Below are 21,466 nucleotides of genomic sequence, written 5' to 3' on the forward strand. Positions count from 1 at the left end.
CGTCCGTCCCCTCGCCGCCTGTGTGCCCGGGCTGACTGCTGCTGTGGTGGGAGTGGCTGGTCTGGGAGGCCCCGCCCCCTCCTCCTCCACACACCCAGCCTGCCTCCTCTCAGCACAGCAAAACCCCTCTGGACTCATCACATTCAATTATTTATTTGATGGCCATGCACGCATCCACCCGTGACTGTATTATTGCATGCTGTGAAGTCGGACAATCCACTTAAAGGTCCCTTTTGATGCAAAAACAAAATTAATAAAATCAATATAGAATGGTTTTCTGACAGTTATATGTGCAGCTGCAGCTCTGGAGCCACATGTGGCCCTTCAGCTCCTCTGTAGGCTCCCTTAAGCTTTCAGAATATAATAATAATAATAATAATAATAATAATAATAATAATAATAATAATAATAATAGCTAGACAGGGAAGGGGAGACACACAGGTGAAACCCATTGGAAGCCAACAGGAAGAGCAAGTGGATGAAGAAGCAGATACAATAAAGCAGGAAGTGACAAACAGTTAAGAGACTGAAGACAAGAGGACAAAAACCACCTGACGGAGGACTGTGATGAAAGAAAGTGAAGTGAAGAACAGTGCAAAATCAAAACGATGTAAAATATCATGTCGCAGTTCCAAGTGATTTCGCTCAGACAGTTCAAAAGTACAAATATTTGCCATTTCTACCATCACCCACCCAACAAGTTTCCATCTTTTACATCAAGCTTGTTGTTCCTTTCGAAACTCCAACACCAAACAAAGATTCTCTTTGTTCACTCAGAAAAGGACAACTGAACGTTTCAGAGCAGCGCTGATTTCAGAGTCTATTTGTGCTTTCCCTCTGCCAATTTTTATTTTTTTTTTCAAAACGGTGTGCATTCAGCTTCGCATGGTGATGTTATATAATGAGCAGTAAGGATCATTTGACCCCCAACTAGAGACATGATCAGAACAAGTGTGTACATGGACTTTGTTTGGAATAAGGCTCAGCAGAATTCAGAATTAAATTGCTTTCCGATTGGATACGACACACATTTCAATATCAGCATTCATTAATGTTGGTGTGTTTCCACTTTACAATGATCTCCTATGACTTTATGGCAGCTGAAGTTACTCAACACTGATTGTCTCTTTTAGTGATGTTAGTGTTTTCGGATCCAACAGATGAGCAACTGCGGCTCAAACAGCTGCTGATGTTATTACTGGCTCTCATTTAAAGGTGTCAGAATACACAGTGCATCACTGTTCATGAGGCCGCGTGTTCAGGTTCATCCGTGTATACTCCTGCTTTTCATTTGGAACGTTTATCAGTGGCCAAATGGGCTAACAGATGCAAAAACACTGATTCGAGCTGCAGAGTCAGGAGATCATTTCCGCAGTATCTTCCAGCGGCGATGTGGTTGTAACGGAACATTTTGTCATCAAGGTGAAACAGTTGCTGCCTCATCATGTTACTCAGCATCCCTCGCTTTGTAAACACAGGCCGCTCACATAGTATTACATGAACATGAGAAGCCTACATGGCACATTCTCTCTAAATCTAGGTCTTAACCTTTATTGGGCGGCTAACAGCTGAGCTGCAGACCCAACACCAGTCCACGCAGATTGTTCACATACTGGAGGTCCAGTCTGGTCATGCTGGAGTGAATGCCGCACAGCAGAAAGCCAGACTTAGCATGATTTCCAGACATGTGTCTGTGAATACGTCCTCTCTCTCTCTCTCTCTCTTCAAGTCTCCATCCAGTCCTTCATTGTTGAAAGATTCAATAGAAACATTCGCCTCTTGTTCAAGAAAGACAGTGTGAGGATGTGTGTGTGTGCTTGGCTCGTTTGGAAAGCAGCAACGGTGCAAAACTGTAACTCTTGGATACTCGGGTACCCACTTTGTGAATGGACTATTTTGAGCATGTTGTGACTAGGAGGTGGGGGGGGGGGGGGGGGGGGACTGGTGCCAGGGCCAGGGTGCTTTCTTATTTGTGCTTCTTGATCAGTCAACTGAGACATGAATGAAGTGAAAACACAAGGGAAGTCTCGTGATCTTGTCGGGGGAGTTTCTGGCTAAACAACCAAAGTTATTGTCAATTATAACAGACCTTGATGCTATCGGTCCACTTCCCAGGGGTCATTGTTAGTCCGACTGAGCTTTGGTGTGACTGAAAGCACAATCGTTTGCAGAAGAAATGTTTAAATGATCGCAAATAGATGCAGATTTGCCAAAACAAAAATGCTGTTTCAGACATAGAGCTTTATGTAAATGATAACCTGAGACCATTTGTGTGATAAACTTCTTTTTCTTTAAACAATAAAGCCCTGAAATGACATTGTTAAGATTTTCAGAGGTTCTCATATTTTCTTTCTTCCGTTTTTAAGCATAATTGGTGTTTATCATTTATAAAACAATATTTCATCTTTGTATAAGCAGCTTAAAAGTCACATGTTTGAGCATTTGCAGTGGAATGAATGTACATTTTTAGAACTGTTATACTGCTGGATTGTTGTCCGCATTCATGGGCATATAACCTACATCAGATAAACAACTATAAGGACGTTTTACTACACACAAGTTCAATTTAAAGCAGACCAACATGGTGAGCCACACAAGTAATTTGTAAAACAAAATTTCCAATGACCTAACACATATATCATAGACATCTTTCTTGAGCAAAAACAAACAAATATGGGACTCAAATTACGATTTAAAGTGTTAAAATTATTAATTTACTACTGCTTTTATCCGTTACAACAGATTTCCGTCTGTGCTGTCAGCTGGCTCTTTGTACTGCCAAGTTACTGTCGTCGCTCAGTCTTCTGCTCCTCGTATCTGCTGTGAGCTGTGCTACTGCAGCCAGTCTATCACTCTCTGATGAACGAAGTAAATGGAGCCAAGATAATCCAGTAACACACCTTTTTTCTGCTTTTGGTATCTAGAGAACATTTGAGAATATTTATCATATCTGTCCAACATATTTCAAACTTCAAACACAGCAAAAGATGTAAAGCTCCATCCGCAAACAGGAACTGCTTACACTGGAAATACAATGGAAACATGAACTTGTTCCCTTCGGGTATACATTGATTCGTAATGTCGTGATGACCCGTCATGGGACAGCCAAAGGGCCACATGGGACAGAGAGTAACCCCATTACTTCTTTCACTCGGAACTTAATGGTATCATCTAAAATAGGAATACAAATGCTGACATACAGGCTTTATGAAACTAATAGTAACTCTATTAATACAAATACTTTTGAGTAAGAGTGGACCAGTTGTTATAAGGGTCACAAAAGATGCACCTCCTAGGTTAGAATAAGAAGTAATGGATCCAGCCTCAATAATGCCATCCTGCACTATTATCATCAGTTTTAGCTCTCTGGTGGTCTGCCTGCTCCGTGAAGGGCTGTCATGGGCTTCTTTTTTGTATTATTAGGTGTGATGATCTGACGGATTTCGCCCCTTCGAAGGCTCAAGGTTCAACGCATTCCTGGCCGCAGTGGTCAGAATGATTTTAATCTGTTTTCACAGGCAGGCGGCACAGACACACCGACACAATCTTGTTTGGAATTCCAGTCCCACTTGAAGACCTTCAAGCGCTGCTTATGGAGGGAGGATTCAAGGGTGGCAGCCTTTTTTGTGAGCTCCTCACAGCGGCTATCATATCTTTACACTGTCATATCTTTCAGGGGCATCTCTCTGGAGGCAACCACAGCTGAAAAAACAAACACGGGGCGACGTCAGGCCTGTTTAAAAAAAAAAACAACAACCAAAAATCCCAGTGTTGATTCAAGGAGGCACATCCAGGCTGGAGAGTGTGTTTGTCACTCACGGGACTGACTCAGAGTGCAGGATTAAGTGTGAAAGGCACACCAAAACCACTTTGAGGAGACGAGTTGTGACACCGCCAGGGCCTGCCCCACTCATAATGACAAGTGGGAGGTGGTGACGGAGAAGGAGGAGAAGACGGAGTAGCCCTTCACCACAGACGAGGTATGAGACGTGCAAAAGTGGTCTGCAAGTCGAGCCGAGAAACTCACAGGCCGGGTTTTACACGAACAGCGAGCAACACGCAACGTCTAATTGAGGGATCCCACCATGCCGAAGTGCTGAGTTTTGATTGTAGCGTAAACTAACAGTGGAGGAAAGTGACAAATTTATATTCGCAGCCATGTGAGAAGCACTTTCTTGGGAGCAGACAATAATCATGTGGTCTTCTGGTCGTCACCCATTACCAAAAATCACAGTTTGAATTCCATTTAAGTGCCACTTTGGAAGAAAATGGTCTCTTTTTTAAGCACAAACACCCTTGAATGTATGTGAGCCCAGTTCATACTGTTACGTTTACAAAATTAGAAACAATCACCCCGAAATAGCGTGAACATGTGCAAAAATATACACCAAATATGTTGATTGCCATTTAAAATTCAAGCAAGTGATTGGTGCCACACTGTGTGCCACAGGCAGGCCATATGGGCCAACTGTTGCTAAATACATAATTCATCATAATCTGACCCCAAATCCCATAAGAAACTTATTTATTTAGCTTTTAAATGTGGGCTTTCTTGAGTCCACAGAGCTCAAGAAACTGCAATGATTATCACTGTGTAATTCAGGTGGATTAATAGTTAAGAGTATACAAAACAGATTAGTGTTTTAAACTGTACAGTTCTGTAGCTCCAAATACAAATAAATATTTGATATCAATTCAATATTATAATGTTCCTTCTTAGTGCACACGGTGGCAGTATGGAGAGCGAAGAAGCCCAAAGATTTTTAATCAGCTATAACCTTCTGCTATGAATGCTGGGATTTTGTCCGTTTTTAAACTGGGGTTTGTCGTTTCACACTTCACTCCTGGGTTGTTGTTTTTTTTGTTTGTTGTTTTCTCTGTCAGCACTCGGCTTGAAAACGGTGATGTCACACATTTGTATTTCTGTGCACCAATCAGGATTCAGCAACACTGGCATCGAACTGTCGCGATTGCACTTCACATATAAGAGGTTAAATAAAATATTTCCTTTGAACAATAATATATTTTCTAAACGGTTGTAAATATGAACTTTTATAGAATTTGTAGAGTGTGGCCAACATTTGACGGAAGAATATAGCCGAAGAGATATTAATGTATAGTGTCATATTATTCATGATATGGAAGTTGTTTTAAAAAGGCTAGAAATGTTTGGTAAACGACAAATATATCATAAAATATAATATGCATAAGTATTATACAGCAGTCACATCCAAACAACACAGTACTACTAAGCCTGTAAATGTTTTTTTTGTTTAGTTTTTCTGACAGTTTTGTATTAATTTCCTAATTATTATATACATATATAATTATTCACTCAACTTTGTCTTCGGGTGGCACATGACTCAAACGTTTCTGATTACAAAATGTACCAAAGCAAGTACATTTATTAAGTTAATGTGTTATCAAAAAATAATCATATAGTAAATTGTTTGGCATTCCAATATTGTAATAAAACTGTTTTCGATTCATAAATGCATACGTTCTATTTTTAATTACATTTGAGCTGTCTTTAACTGTTGTTTTTATTGTTCAGTGTTATTGTAATCTCTCAATTTTGTTGACATGTCACATAAATAAATTAGGAAGTAGCATAGCTAATACTACTCGGAACGGTAGTAGTGACACTTCACGTAGACTCCCGATTAAAGACCAAACTGAGCCTCGGGGACTCGACTAACCTGCTGAAGTCAAACCTCCTTACAGCCGCTCCTGTAGTGGCGGCAGCACCGTTAGTGTTTGCATTGCTCAGCTGCCAATCAGTACACACGGCAGGTCAAAGGTCAGAGTCCACATTAGGACGAGGCCGCCCACTCTCTGCAGGGAGCATTTCCTGTTGCGGTGTCTGACCTGCAGCCGGTGGGAGGTCAAACACCGAGGGGCTGGAGGTCAAAGAGGGTGTGCTTATTAAGAAAATTTGTTTCTCCTGCTCCGGCTCCAAATATGCAAAAGACCCCCCCTCGGAGGTATCCGATTGCCGTTTTGCTCGATGGTTTGGATCGCAGCTATCGAGGACGTTTCACTGTAACGCCGCGACGACGACAGTCGACGAAGTCTCAGTGAGCACTCAAATGCTCGGCATGTGGGAACAACCAGCGAAGCCGTAAGATCCCGAATACCTTAAGCACACAAGAAATTCTTTACATTTTCAACTTCAAAGTAGAGACACGATGCGAGTCCACTCACACCTATTCAACAACCGTGAGGAGCAGAAACCAGAAACAGAGAATTTTTAAACCTTTACCGTCAAGCAAAAGAAGGAGGCCAATGAAAATGTCATTTATTGGTCAATATAATTTGGAAAAAATGCATTTGATAAATTGTAGATAAACTCAATTGATCCTAAATCAACAAACTTAAACATTGCTTTTACTTTTAGTCCAAAAGCAGAAATGTTAGTATAAAATACATGTGCGTGTAAGTTACTTATTGACTCCAGTGACGAATCAGCTGGACATTAAGTCTGTTTGACAGCTTTCAAAATCAAGTAAACATTGTTGACGAATTAGGAAACTCCGACGTGACGTCCCTGTTGTCATCGAGTTAGGTGGCGCACTCACGCTTAGAAGGACAAGCTGGTTACCGCTTTGACATGTTTGTCTACTCAAGGCCATAAAGCACAACTAAAGCTTTGTCCAGTTACCTCAGGAAAATAGAGGTAAAACTTAAAAGTGCTATGATCCCATCAATGGCTCTCAAAACTATAAACTCAAATATGATAAAAGACAGAGAAATTTGCTGATCAACAGGCAACATATAGCATTACTTCATTCATTCTCAAGTAATAAATATGTAGAATTACACTTCAAACTTTGATTTTCTTCCTCACACCTGCTACAACTTTGAAAAACAAAACTTTGTGAAGTTTTCCATTAAGGCACAGTGGTTCAACATTTCTCTCGGGTTAAAAACAGCCCACTGTTTCTGTGTCTGTGTCTCACATGTAGATGAAAAACCTGCAGGTCCTCAGCAGCAGATAAATTAAATGCAAATACCTGAAGCAGTGGGGAGATGCTCTTTACAAATCAGCAACATGTGAATCGAACAGGAAGGAAAACACTACTGTGGGCAGAGATGGACGATAACAGAAACGTCTGTCAATCCAAAAACATTTCAGGTCCCTCAATTGTCTTTTTTTCCCTCGATGTCCACAAATATAAAAGAATCCGCTTGTAAATTAAAATTTTCTCCAGGGATGAAATGTTTTGTTGTATTTCCCAATAAACAAAGTGGCTTTGATGGCGTCAATCCCACTAAGCCCAGGGTCCCCAGGCTCCAGAGGGGCCTGGGTCACACCTGGGGTCGTCGTCGGGGAAGTGAACAGGCAAAGCGCCGCTCTGGTATTTATAAAGTCTGGCGAGGAGATAGTCGACCACGGCGGGGAACCGAGCGGACACCTCGTTCCTCTCCTCGGGATCGCTCTCGATGTCGAACAGCATGACGGGCTTCAGAGGCTCCACCTGAGAGGAGGAGGAGGATGAGGAGTCGTCCCCGGGCCGGGGGAACCAACTGTCACAACCTGGACAGTGACAGAAGACCGTTACAGATGCTTTAACACACAAAACAACACCATCAACTACTTTTCAGATCAACTTTTTTTTTTTTTCTTTTTACAAGCTTCTTGTCAGATATCAAATCCTTTGCTCTTAGCTTTACTTGTTATGTTTGACTTGGTTCAGAACATCCTTTAATGGTTTCACATCAACAATAGCTCATGACAGAAAGAGATAAAAGTGTCCAGTATTTCACAGAAAGACAAACACTTGAGAAAAGTACCAACAAACGGAGGGAAATTTGTGGAGCGGGACGTTGTTTTTCCTGCCTCGCAGCACATCAGTCATCTGACAACACCTCGGATTTATCGGTGACCCTTCATACGAGGTCGCAGCCTCAAAAAAGAACAACCTCACCCAGGCCATTTCTACGTGAAGCTAAATTAATCAGGGAAAATGTCTTTTTACAACTCGTTTTGAACAAGTGGGGAGCAAAAGTCACAGCTGAACAGCATATTTACTGGAGATCTGTTTTCAAAAGGACGCAGGTTACAACTCTTTTCTTGTTGGATTTCTATTTTTAAGATACACTCATCTTTACATCAGAAAACGCAAATAAAATAATCAATATCATTCCTATTTATAATGTATGTGATTGACTCTCTCCGTTAACCCTGTGTTGGATTGGTGATCTATTCAAGGTTTGACCTGCCTTTGCTCTTTATTAAGCCGGGATCAGTTCCAGGGACCTTCAACTGGACAAAGTGGTAGAGAAGATGAATTTGCAGCAGCAACTGACCGTATCCCCATCGGACGACAAATAACATAGAACTGCAAACGATTTTGTTTGAGCAATGCATTTTATGTTTGAAATGCTGGAATAAAGAGTCAAGTTTGTATAAGCAGCTGCAGCACGCTCGTCTCTTTCTGACATCTTTTTGGTTCCTGCTCACTGCTTAAGAATTATCCTGACCCGAAAAGCCAGTCACCGGCTAAAACAAACTTAAAGAGTGAACCGTCCTGCAGTCTGTCTCAGGCCGTGCCGACAGCTTAGCGCGTGTGTCACGGCAGGGATATAACCACACAGCGATGTGAACATCATTAAGAAAAGCCTAACAGAGGGTCACAATGCAACATAAAGAGTAACTTTTTAAGTATCTCAAACTTTCAGTCTGCACTCAGACTAAATATGCCATTAAAGACGACAGCAGGTACTGACCCGGGAACCCAGTCAGCAGCTTCCACTGGCCGCTTCGAATGGCCGCGTGAATGGACACATTGAAGATGGACTTGGCCCACGACTGGGAGTCCGAATTAAGTTGCCGCCTGCCGCCTGGACCTGTGGGAAGCAGAAGGCAGCGCTGATCATGGAGGTCATCCACCTTGAATAATGGAAATCGCTGATGAAGACGGTATCAGTCCGCCGCTGGACACAAAGCGTCCTCTGTGGGTGCGATACGAGAAGCGAGCTGGCTCCAAATTTCAGCGCATACCTGCAAATTACTGTTGGTGTCAAGTGAAGGTGTTAAAATAAACATATCCACGTCTACTTCTGCGAAAATAAAACCCTATTAAAATCAAACCTTCTGTTTTAAAACAGAAACCGTTTCTTGAATACATTCGGAGGCGGAGGAATTTGACAACTATGTTGGTAAGAGAATCAACTCGGCACCAGGCTTCTGTGGTCGCCAAGCACAATGAAGAGTTTGCCATTAGTGCAGCTGGATGGACACAAAAATCGCCCGGCAAATTAATAACGAGGGTCGCAGTTACCAACTGGCATCGTTTTATCAGTTTCAGAGGGGTGAAGTAAATAATTCCTTCACCCTCCTTGTGCTGATTGAGTCCAGAAACGTCTGCGGCCTCCTGCCATGAGCTCCTTCTGCTCCTAATGGAAAATATCTGCCAGAAGTGAGCACAGAAGTCTGCACCCCCTCAAGAGGAGCAGATCTGGCCTTGAGAGCTTTCTCAGGTTCATGCCGTGTTTGACCCCGACAATGTGGTCCTGATTAGACAGATTTGCAAGTAATTTCGGCCTTCTGACACTGTCAAAAACAAGTATTTCCTTGCATTCTCTCTCCCTTTTTTTTTTTTTTTTTGTCTGGAAAGGACACATCCACACCCACTCGGAGCCCAAGTTCCCCTCGGCGCTCGTTTCTAAGAGGGCCGACTCAACCACAGCAACTTGACTGGAGAATTAAAACATTTCCGATCTCAGCAATTTTTTTATTTTCATTTTTTTGGGGGGGGAGACCACATGATAAAATCTTCGACAGTGAATACTTCACTGATCATTGTCTAAATGACATGTGGTGATTTTAATTGCACTCACATGCATTAAGCTTGGGCGTCCGGACGCGGAGCAACTGGGGTAAACAACTGACTTCCAGATCTGACAAATCTGCATCTGGACGTTGTGTTGACGTAAGGCCTAAGCTCTGTTACGGATAATAAACCTAACCTTTCATAACAATGGAGTTCAAGTTATTTATTTATTTTCCTTCCACAGGCCCTCTAATTTCCCAATGAATGCACACTCTGTGAGTGCACGTGTCTATTTCTTGGATTCATTCGTTTCCCGAATGAAGGACAAGAGCGCCTCAAACCTGAGCCGAGCTCATCTGGATTTACAGCGGGATGGTCTTCGGGGAAAAGAAAAAGGAGGGTAGAAGTGGGAGGAGGGGTGGGAAGAGAACATTGCTAGAAAGAGACCTGAAGAGTAAAGAGAGGGAATTTGAGGGGTGATTTAAGGCTTGGGCCAAGTCCAGGGCTTCTCACTCTTCTTATTCAACGGGCAAGAAGTTCATGGCCCCCTCTGTGACCCAGTTAGTCAGGAATCCCCCTGCTCACAGTGACAGTTCAGAAGAAAGACTCAGAAGAGGATTCAAGGAAATGCATGCCTCTTTAGGGGCTAAACACAGAAGCCTAAAGAAGAGAAGGACAGAGAGAAAAAAAAAAAAAAAGAAGGAACGTGAAGAGCGAGGTCTCGGCATAGGGAAGAAGAAAAGAGATGAGGAATCCTGGCCTGGAATGCTTCGAGGGAGGCTGGTCCTCACTGCGGTGGCCGACAGTAAAGACTCCCAACATAAAAACAGGAGGGTGAAAGCTTGTAAAGCAGCAGTGTTGTTCTTCACCCGGTCCTCTTATCATCCCAGTGATTTAGATGGTAATGAGCACGCGTAAACTCGGAGGATCATTTGAGCAGCACTGGCTTAAGCTGTATAAACAGCCCTGTCTCAGCAACACAATAAATCAGTGGCTGGACTTTGTGGAGGCTTACTCTCTTTAACTTGGGGTTGTTTTGATGTTTTCTTTAACAGATAAGAGATGCTTTATTTACTAATTAAAGCTTTGAGTATTATCAATGCTCTATAAATATTTCATTGTCTTCTAGTTCTTGATTTTATGAACTCCAATGAGCTCACTGGGCAGTCGACACTAGACTGAATGGTAATGTGGGACAGACGTCTAATACGCCATCATCATTTGATGAGTGAACAGTAGTACAAGGTAATTCCAGGATGTAAAGATCTAATATGGGAGCCGTTCTCTCACAGAGGGACACAGGCTTATATGTTTTGCTAAAATATTAGGAAAAGCTTCTGTACTTTAGGACCAGGAAGAAAAACGTTTTTTTAATCAGGGAAGTGTGGATTGCCAAAAAGCAGCTAATATACACTTGCCATGGGAATAATCTCTCTCATCTCCTCTTGCGGCTGCTTCCTCCTTGAGTCACCACAGAAGATCGTCTCCCTCCATCTCAGCTCATCACCCTCCTCTATGTAAACATGTAACCTCCACTGAAATTTGAGTTTTCTGAAAATCTGAATAAAGCGTACTCAAAAGTCGGTCCACGGAGCAGTCGGACTGGAAGGGGGAAAAGTCTGAACTTGCTATTGACTGTTGTTGTGGTCTGCGACATTGTAGTTTAAATGTAATCGTACCAAGAGGAGAGGTGACATGATTTCAACAACAAACATACATACTGACACAAGACTGTCTGAATAAATGGGCATAATGACAGTCTCCAAAACACACATCATCGCTGGTCTTATTACCAATTTAACACATACTGCTTCAAACAAAAATCTGAATTGCAAAAACTGGACGACAAATTAATTTGAAGGCATTACTGATTGATCTACCAACTATGGACATACATGAAATATCAAGTTGATTCAAAGGATTTAAAGTTAAACGCATTATAATTCCAGCTGTTGTCATTTTCTCAAGAGTCACACTGATGGCGACGGGAGGATTACACCTGCCTCTGCAGCGATATACTTACACTGGGCAGTTTTAGTGACCGATTTTGTAAAGTTTTACAGCCTACAGTAGGAGATATACTGATTTAACTGGTGAAATTGACATCTACCTTCCTTACATTCACTGTCATACCTCGACAGCAATATTATTGCACTTCTTAAAATCACTTGTGTTGAATTGCAAAAATTTAAAGATTTAACAGATTTTTTGGGAGGAAGTTGCACTTTTACATTCGGTTTAGGCATTGTTTCAAAATTCCTGCGTTAACTCAAACGACAGATTCATAGAGTAGACAAAAAATATTGTATGCATTATTTGTTGTGTTTTTGTAAATACTGTTTCTTGGAGGTGAGGACAATGAAGGCCTTTCTGTCCTCACACTGCTTCACCAAAAATTCCTATTGCGCTCAATTGGTGACCTTAATTATAAATCCTGCTTACAATTGAAATGTCAGGTTTAAATGGGCTCTAAAATATCCACAAATGTTTTAAAAGACTAAAGAATACAAGTAAAAAAATATGGAAACACTTAAAGGTTTTGTAAAATGTTGCATTAAGTTACAAAAGTATCGCACACGTGTTACTCTTTTAAATATACTAGTGTTTTCTACTAGAAGCTTCTTTATGGCGGATCAAAAGGTCCACATCTGTTCTCATGATGAGCCATTATGTGCCCACCAAGGCACATCTGTGAGAGATTTGAGAACAAAAAAAAACCAACCTAGCAACTCCTCCTTGTACCTCTGCTATTTCTGAAAGTGGAACTGAGGTGTAGCATCCTCCCTGAAATAGTGGCCTCAGACCAGAGCCCCGCCACCTCCTCACAGATGGAGGTATGGAAGTGGTTTGGTCCACCAAAATATTAAGTGGTTGAGACGAGAATGAGTCCACTTGGAACAAAAAAAATAATAAAACATGCAGTCACGTGGCCAGTTTCCTGGAAAGCTCCCTGGAATCACAGAGGTTAAACGGCGCACACCCACCCTGCCCTCTAACATCAGCTATCTCCGATTTCAACCCTGCTGGCTGATTACAGTTTCAACAATGACTGATTACAGTTTCAGCGCTGTGTTATCAGCATTCCTCACACTAAAACACAACTCCTTATTAGGTTGCGAAAATGTGAGAAAACTGAAACCCCTGTTGCAGTCATCTAAATTTCAATTTAAATACGAATATTTATTTGACCAAAAGCTTATTTTGAGTTGAAATAGAAATAACAAATCATGACATACAAGTCTGTGTACATTTAATAAAACAGATTTTCAAGTTGGTGGTCTAAATTGAACTTCTACTGATAATAAACCAGCCATGTGAGGTGGTCCACAAACACAATGCTGTTCAATTTCAAACACTCATACCGAGCCTAACACATATTTCAAACACCCTTATAAGTTTTGGTCACATGTTATGTAACCTGCTATTCTCAGGCCCCGGGCTGCTTTGACTGGACTTGATTGAATTTGTGAAGCCTGTCGGTGGTGAATACAATGAGGCTTTGATAGCTGCAGCCGGGCTGTGAAACGGGAGAAAACAGTAAAGTGACAACTTTAGAAGAGGAGGAATACGTTACTCACAGAGCATGAACACACAGGAGGAGGAAGAGGAAGGGGAGAGCGAACATGCACTTTCCATCATCGCAGCATTGATTGTTCATCAACCACCGTGAGATTAACCAGAAACCACCGGTTGAGTAGAGAGATGTGTTACTGGAGCGAGTCGATCACAGATTGAAAGGACACTTTGAGTAGGCATGAGTACAGCAAGGGCATCCTGTATTAAACCAGTGTCAAATCAAACATACAGGTCACAGTATCCATCCACTGTTGCGAATATTGAGAGCTCATTTGACATTTTGATGGGGAAACTGAGATACGATAGAAAATAAAGGATGCGAGGATTGAGCTGCCAGGAGGAGAGGAAGGTGAGTGAGTAAGGACATGTCGGTGAATGGTGCAAGAGATGAGGATACGGTAGACTGGAGGAAAATGATCGTCTCTGCTGACATCCACTGAGAAAATGTTGAAAGAAGATAATTCTACTTGTTTTCATCTGTAATTAGATCAAATGCAGTTTTATAAATGTGACAAGTTGCAGCTTTTTTCTGCCTCGTGTCACCTTTTCAGAGGTTTCAAGGAATCAACGGGATATTTAAAAAAATATTCTCAACTTCAGGACCTTGTGAAAAACTATTGTGAACTATTTCAAAGTGAATGAAATGAAAGGACAAATGTACGGTCAAGAAAAATGGAATAAAAAGAGCCACAAGTTGCAGGCTGGTGCTGAGGAAGTGAGTGGAAACTTACATGGAGTGGTGTCACTATAGAGAGGGTCGATGTTGTGCAGGAGCTCCAGTCTGGGTGAGGCAAAGCCTTTGCTGTAAGATAAAAGGAACATAACTCCTCAACATATGGACGCACAAAACACACACACACACACAGATGTCTGACTCATACACTATGAAATCCACTAAGGTCTGTAAATCTGAACCAGCTGGCTGTTGTTCACCAGGCAGTCGTACACTCTGACCGCACAGAGAAAACGCACCGCTTTCACTGACCACAGTGTCTGATAACACAACTAAAATAACTCTCACTCTCTCCACTCGCTGCCTGCCGGCGTGCCTACTGTTTAGAGCCTTCGTTTGCTTTGTCTTCGCCCCGGCCGGGCTGCTTTCTTCAGTCCAGTAACAGCCGAGTCAATTACAACCCGGCTAAACTGGAGAAGCAGCAAAAACAAAAGTCAGTTTGTGTCTTTGTGTTGTTGTGCAGCTCACACAGCAAAGCCAGCCGCGGCCGGGGGTCAGCTGACTCGCCGTGGCCAATCCAGTGGAACCCAGGCTGTGAGTAGTAGTGTGAGTGGTAGTTTGCGGTCCTGGCTAAGCCCTGATTTTCTGCTCGGGGTCTGCAGCAGCCCTCAATTTCACCTCCTTCCCCGCGTCCACATTTAGTTTACAAATATAATATGTCAGTCATGTGGGACTCACTGACAGCTCCTGTGACGTCTTGAATGCAAACTCATATGGAAAGGCACATCTGTGGCCCGCCAGCAGCTTCATGTGACTTATCAATTCGCTAAATGCCGCTTTGTGAAGTCTGACCGCACATAAGAGTCAATATATTTGGTTTAAAGGAGCTGCAATATCTCAGGTATGTTTCCACATGAAGGGATTTGAAGCTAAATTCATTTGCTGATCTACTTGCGGGTTATCCGAGTTCTCAGGGGGAAGATGTGAAGTTTCGGGGGAAAGACAGAGGGATGGACGGACTGCACATTTGTGTGAGAATGACTGATGGAATTTCCTTCTCTTTGAGCTCCCATTGCCACAGTAACAAAGGGCTTATTGAAGGAGCAGGGGGCTCCTGCGAGAAAAAGCCTCTGGGTCAGACAGACAGGCAGGAGTAGCTGGAGTGAGTGTGTGCATGTGGGGGGAAGGATCGGAAAGAGGCACAAGGAGAGGGCAGGCTGTCAAACTCGAGAGCTGCTACCCCGAAGAAACCCCAAGCCACAGGCGACCTGCCACCGACAGAAACGCAGCCAGAGAGTTGGGAGAGCGCGAGCCACCTCAGCTATGAAACCTCTCTACGAGACAAACCTGATGGTGTTCCACATGTTGAATCCGTCCAGCGGCTTCGTGGTGTTGGTGCTCCCCCCCGCCAGGCCCACCAGCGTTGGCAGCCAGTCAGAGACGTGGATGAGCTCGTGGCTGATTGTCCCCGGTTGTTTGAGCAGCGGGCTGGCGACGAACCCCACGCCCCTGACACCTCCTTCCCATAATGAGAGCTTCCTCCCACGCAGTGGCCAGTTGCTGCCTCCTGACAGCGTCTGACCGCCGTTATCTGAGAGAAAATGGAAAATAAAGAGAGTTACACAGTGGTGCACTCGTGCCTCAGAGGCCTGATAGGATTTGGGACATTCTGTGTGTGAGATTTTACTCCAGCTTCCTCCTTTCATGTCATTCTTGTGCATGTGGAGGTTGTTTCCAGCCTCCTCACACAATACAAATGCATGCTTGTTGATTCATAGGCTTCTTAAATTGTCTTTAGTTTAGATTGTCTGGAAGTGAGATTGTCCACGTGTCTCTCGCCTACACAGTCAGCTCGGCTCAACTTCGGCCCGCTGCGACTCCAACCTGCTTAAAGCTCGTACGGTGAAGCTTGGATGAAACCGTAGGGATGACTGAGAAGTATGTTACCGCTGTGATGAAGTCTGAACCAGTGCAAACCCCAATGTTTAAAATTTCCACAGCCGGTGAATTTTATGTTCCAGAGTCACTCTACTGTTAGTGGAAAGTTGGTTTCGAAATGTTGACCTTCCACAAGATAAACATTTTATCTCTGCAGGCTGAATTCAGACATGCGGGAGATCATGAAAGCATACTGACAAAAGAACTGGGACACAGGTGAACAAGTAGGGCTGGAGTGATAAAAGAAACTGTGGTTTATGATCATTTGAAGTGATGTTCATCATCACTTGAGCAAATGGGCCTTAACACTAATTAAATCTAAAGTCATCAGCAGGAAAGAGGAAAGAATGTTTAAAGAATATAACAATGCTCCATCTTTCAATACCTAGTGAAGTACTTTGAGAAACAACTCAACTTAGAGGCTCTCTTTAGAGTTCACATGAGTAAACACTTTGTTTCAGGATTCATGATGGTGCCTGAGGAAATGTCAGGATCATTTAAAGTCTGTACAACTCATCCTGTGGGGAACATGAACGTCTGTGTCGGATTTCATGGCAATCGATCAGCAGACTTGGACCCGAGAGGTGGGACAGGCAACCGAGTGGCCAAAACTGTCTCCAGAGCAGCAAGTTTGTCTCAGAGCAATCACTCCGAGACATTAAAACAAGTCAGCAGTGCTCATCTGTCCGCCTGCCTCTGCATATTATCCAACCATTGCACAAGTGCACACGCAGCCAGTTCAACTGACTGTCATCATCCCGATGTGCCGGTCCAGTATAAACACTTTGGACCAATCGCGTCGAGACAGGGCTCCGCTTTCAAACGGCACGGTGTCATGCAAGTCCAGGATGTAGTCTGTGCCGATTCCCGAACTGCTCTGGAAAAGACCGTCTGCTCCTTAATGTCTTTCCAAGCTGCTCTGGCCCGCTTCAGGCCAGTCCGCTGTCTTCCGCAGAAACCCCCCACCCCACCCCCACCCCCCATTTCCCTGCAGCTCTCGGCCTCATTTGCTTACAGTAAAGTCCCGGTGAGGCAGTCAGTTCGCAGAAAGTTTCTTCATCAACAAAGCTCAAGGTGCAACAAGTTCAAGGCTCATTTCTTTCCTACCGAGTGTGACACATGTGGGTCAGAGATAACAGATTCAAAGGTGACTAATAAAAGCGGGAAGATGCGAGTAAACCACAGTGACAACTTGTCACATCATCACATAAACATTGCATTAAATTTACACATTAGAAGTAGACATTTATAGCTTCTTGTTTTTTTCCCCCTCAGTTGGTGTCTGTCTGGCATATGGACATGCAAATCCCCCGACTCAGAGCCAACAAAATGTGTGGAAGAACAATGAAACAGCCCACCTACCACAGGCATTAAAAACGCTCACTCTCTGCCTTCACAGCATTATTCCTGTGTCATAATTACCCTTTAAAAAGAAGCAACTAAAAATAACCCTCAAAAGGAGTTACCTACTTCAGATATTTCTCATTATGGTCCATATGTGGAAACCCGTGAGGAGGCAGTTAAGCCTCATCATGGCCACAGTTTGTCCTTCATCAAAGGTCTATAGGAAGGGTATTTTTTGAAGCCTCCAGTGTTCTGTGTGAAGGCAAGGCCAAGAAAAGTTTTCCTACTTTCTGTGGCTTGCCTCATGATCTTGAACCAACTGTCCTGGTTGAACAAATACAAAGGCAGACTGCTCCCTAGCGGACATCTACAGTATTACAAAAAGTATGCGTAAGTAGCTCTGGATTTTATACAATGGAAATCACAACAGTACAATTGTCAGTCATTCCAGATCAAAATGAGCCCATTTCTAAACATTCTCAAACCAAACATGTTTAGTTAGTCAATATATATATATATATTTTTTTTTTTTAAACATCGCTTGTACTTAAAACCTCCAGTGTAAAAAGCTAGTTGATGACACCTCCATGACACTAAAGTGATCCTTATATTTATGTAATTCAGGTAAAAAAACTATCAGATACATGCAGCAGATGATTTGCCCCCAACCCAAGACATCTGATCTCAACACCGTAGAACCTGGATAGAACGCAGAGCCACAGTTACTACGTTATGGTGGTTACATAATAAGTAAATCCAGAATCTCACTTCAGAAACATACCTGTAGAAAACACGAGGACCGTGTTGTTCCAAAGTCCCGCCCCCTTCAGAGCTAGAGTGATGTTCCCCACCGCCTCGTCCATGGCCGACACCATGCCGGCAAACAGCCTGCGTTTGGGGCTTTTGATGAAACTGTACGGGGTGAGGTATCGCTCAGGCACCTGTAAGGGAGCGTGGACCGCCTGCAGCGCCACATAGAGGAAGAGCGGCTGGAAAACCAAGAGAGCGACATGTTAAAAAGATGAGATTGAGGGATAATATGGAATGACATGGAAATAAAATAAGATTCTTGTAGGTACAGTTGTTGTGTTTCTGGAAACTGCTGTATAATTACTTGAATATTAAAGACTTAATTTAATATTTGTTTTTCCTGGATTGTTCTGAAATCATATTGATATTTTATACTAAAACAATTCAGTATTTCTTATTGCAGATTTCACAAATGTATGATTCATATTTTCAAATTCATTATTTTCCATAAATCCATCCATATATATTTTATATCACTTTATCCAATTTAGGGTCACTTGGTGCGACCATGAGTCGTCATTTTAATCTGTTCTTGTTTTGAAAGGAGTTTACGTTTTCATTTCATTATATTTGCATCATTGTACTGAAACAAGTTTAACTTCATTCACTTACTTGAGTATAAAGTTTTCAGTCCTTTATAGTGTGAATAATTTTTTCGCTCATCAGACTTTCGTTTCATCCCATTCAATTTTGCATCAGATCGTTGTTTTGTTTTTAATTCTGCATTAGAATAAACTCAAAATTTTGTTCCAGTAATTTAGAATGCAATACTAGAATGTGATGCAATTTTTTCTTGATGAAATCTGAACCCATATGAAACTATAAAGACACAAAAAGGGGAAAAGCCACTGGAGAGAGGATGAATGTGGCTCCAGAGCGGCAGGCTGCAGACTTCGGTTCTATAGGATCACTTTCCTTTGTTTCGAGGCATTTCTGTGTATCTTGCAGTGGTTTCGCTAGTAGATCAATGTAGGATCGCCTTTAGTGTGTTTACAACGATTTTAGGATTCTAGAACAATCTTCACTTCAAGCTGCATATTTTAAGAGCTGTTGAAGATCTGAAATATGGTTCGGATCTTAAACTGTAAGTGCAGAATTTCAACGTGTGTATCACCTTGTCAGGGTTGTGTTTTTCGATGATGCCGATGGCCCGCTGGCTCAGCATCTCAGTGGAGTAGACTCCTTTGTATGCGGTGGCGACCTCTTCCCCATCCCTCAGGTCGAGCGCACAGCGAGTCAAGTTCAGAGGAGCGATGGCGTAACAGCGGATATGACTGTAGTAATCCTCGCTGCCCGTGAGGTAACCTAGGAGCAATTTACAAACAACTGTCATACACCAAACTGAGCAGCACTGACATCCATTTCTCTTCTGTAATTTTTTTTATTTTTTTATTCAACAAAATACAAACCAAAATATGTATCGAAGCCGCGTCGTGTGGGCAGGCAGTCCTTCTTGTACATGCCCAGGTGCCACTTGCCCACCATGTGCGTGTTGTATCCGGCCTCCTTCATAAGCTGAGGGAGCAGTTTCTCGTCCAGAGGCACACAGTAGGGCTGACAGACCCAGATTATCTGGTGCTGCATGCCTGTGTGGATCTAACAATCAAAATACAAACAAAACTATGAGGAAGTAACTGGTGCTAAGAATTCCAGCAAATCAAAATGAGAAGAAAAGCAAAAAGAGGGAAGCAGCAACTTCTCTGGCAACAATGATGCAAACCAATTTCAAAATACATTCACTGAAATGTCTGCTTGTTCTTCTTTCCAGTTGTGTCTAAATCAGTCTTTTTTTCCCCCCTGGAAATGTCTTTTAAAATGGTCCTTCATTTAGAAACAATCTACAATCAGTTTGCAGCGATGGCTCCTCTTCCCACAATGTGAATAATCTTTTATACATCAATTACTAACCACAACATTTTCTAGCATACATGAAAAAGGAGAATAATATTGTGCAGACATATCTCATTGTTTATCACCTACTTAAAATATTTACATGGTTCCATTCCTCACTGGATTCTTGGATAATCCAGGTCACACATGGCTGTCGAACAATATAATGCCACATTAGAAAATAAAATACCAAAATTATGACCTAATAGACGAAACCGGAGATAACTGCCACTTGCACAAGATCGTGTAAACTGTCAAAACCAGTTTTTCAAGTTGAATCGATTAATAAGCTGCATTGACGGGGAGAAAGAGATGCTTTTCCAAAGTGGCAAATGTTCCCTGAAGTGTAAAGCGAAGTGTCATTTCGTTCCATTGGTTTCTCATATTCTGGAGCTCCGAGGCAAGCAACACTAATCTCAAAGTTTAGCACAACTAGTGTGTTTAAAGATGTGGAAGTTACAGAATAAAATTATTTGCTTAGAGCATTAATTTGAGGTTAGAACCTTTTCATATGTTTCCCTTCTCTGCTTACAATGTGGCTATACGCATATAGTTTACATGTGTGATTTTATTTCAGAGTTTGGTGGAAGAATTTCTTCCAGGATCAAGAAAACAGTATCTTTTTATATTTTGTCATATCTGATTAGTATTTGATGGGGTTTTTTTCTGTCTTTTCAACCTGCTGAAGAAGGGATATTACATGATATTAAAACAAAATTGGTCTTGGTTTTTTTTTTAAGTCAAAGCATCATTAGGTCAAGGTTCAGTCAGACACGGAGGAAGAGGAGGAGGAGGTGTAGTCCCACTCACCTGGTACCTGCCGGTCATGAGCTGGTTCCTGGACGGGGAGCAGATGGGCTGCACGTAGTAGTTCTCCAGGCGGACTCCTCCGGCCGACAGCTTATCCAGGTTGGGCGTCTTGATCTCGGAGCTGTGGTAGCCCACATCGTTCCAGCCGAAGTCATCAGCCAGGATGAAGACGACGTGCGGCGGTCGCGGAGCTCCAAAACTCGGAGGAAGGTTCACGATGAAGACCACCGCGATCATCCCGAGAGCCGCTAAGTGTTCACCTGTGACCGGCATTGTGCTGAACTGAAACAAGGGTTCCTTAACTTTCCACACGGTTAGTTATATTTAGTGACGACGACCGTCAAATCATATCAATAAATTAAAAAGTCGTCCATCAAGTACAAGTTGAAACAGCACAGGGTCGCTGCCACTTCCCTGTTCTGCTGATTGAAAACACCAGAGTCGAATTCAACAGCCAATCAGATGACTGCATCTCAGTCAGTCACATGACAGCATGTAACAGCCAATCACATGGCAGCATCAACGGCCAATCAAGTGACTGTATGTAACAGCGACCCACATGACTGAATATAATAGCCGCGATCAGTCACGAGACGTAACAGATAAAAATATTAAACAATATACAATACAATATATAAAAGTATCAAAA

At 42.6% G+C, this 21,466-nt stretch overlaps 1 protein-coding gene across 1 annotated transcript; it reads right to left on the bottom strand.

The window, feature by feature from the left end:
- Positions 1-6,281: 6,281 nt before the first annotated feature.
- arsb (arylsulfatase B) lies at positions 6,282-21,300 on the bottom strand. Its single transcript, XM_080476256.1, has 8 exons — positions 20,818-21,300; positions 19,527-19,713; positions 19,232-19,422; positions 18,089-18,296; positions 15,373-15,616; positions 14,084-14,154; positions 8,731-8,850; positions 6,282-7,537 (listed from the first exon to the last, which is right to left on the bottom strand). The coding sequence occupies exons 1-8, from the start codon at positions 21,088-21,090 to the stop codon at positions 7,272-7,274; spliced, it is 1,560 nt and encodes a 519-aa protein (XP_080332382.1). The 5' UTR covers positions 21,091-21,300; the 3' UTR covers positions 6,282-7,271.
- Between the last annotated feature and the right edge of the window lie 166 nt (positions 21,301-21,466).

This window comes from Lipophrys pholis (genome assembly GCF_963383615.2).
Source record: "Lipophrys pholis genome assembly, chromosome: 12".
Classification (NCBI taxonomy): Eukaryota; Metazoa; Chordata; class Actinopteri; order Blenniiformes; family Blenniidae; genus Lipophrys; species Lipophrys pholis.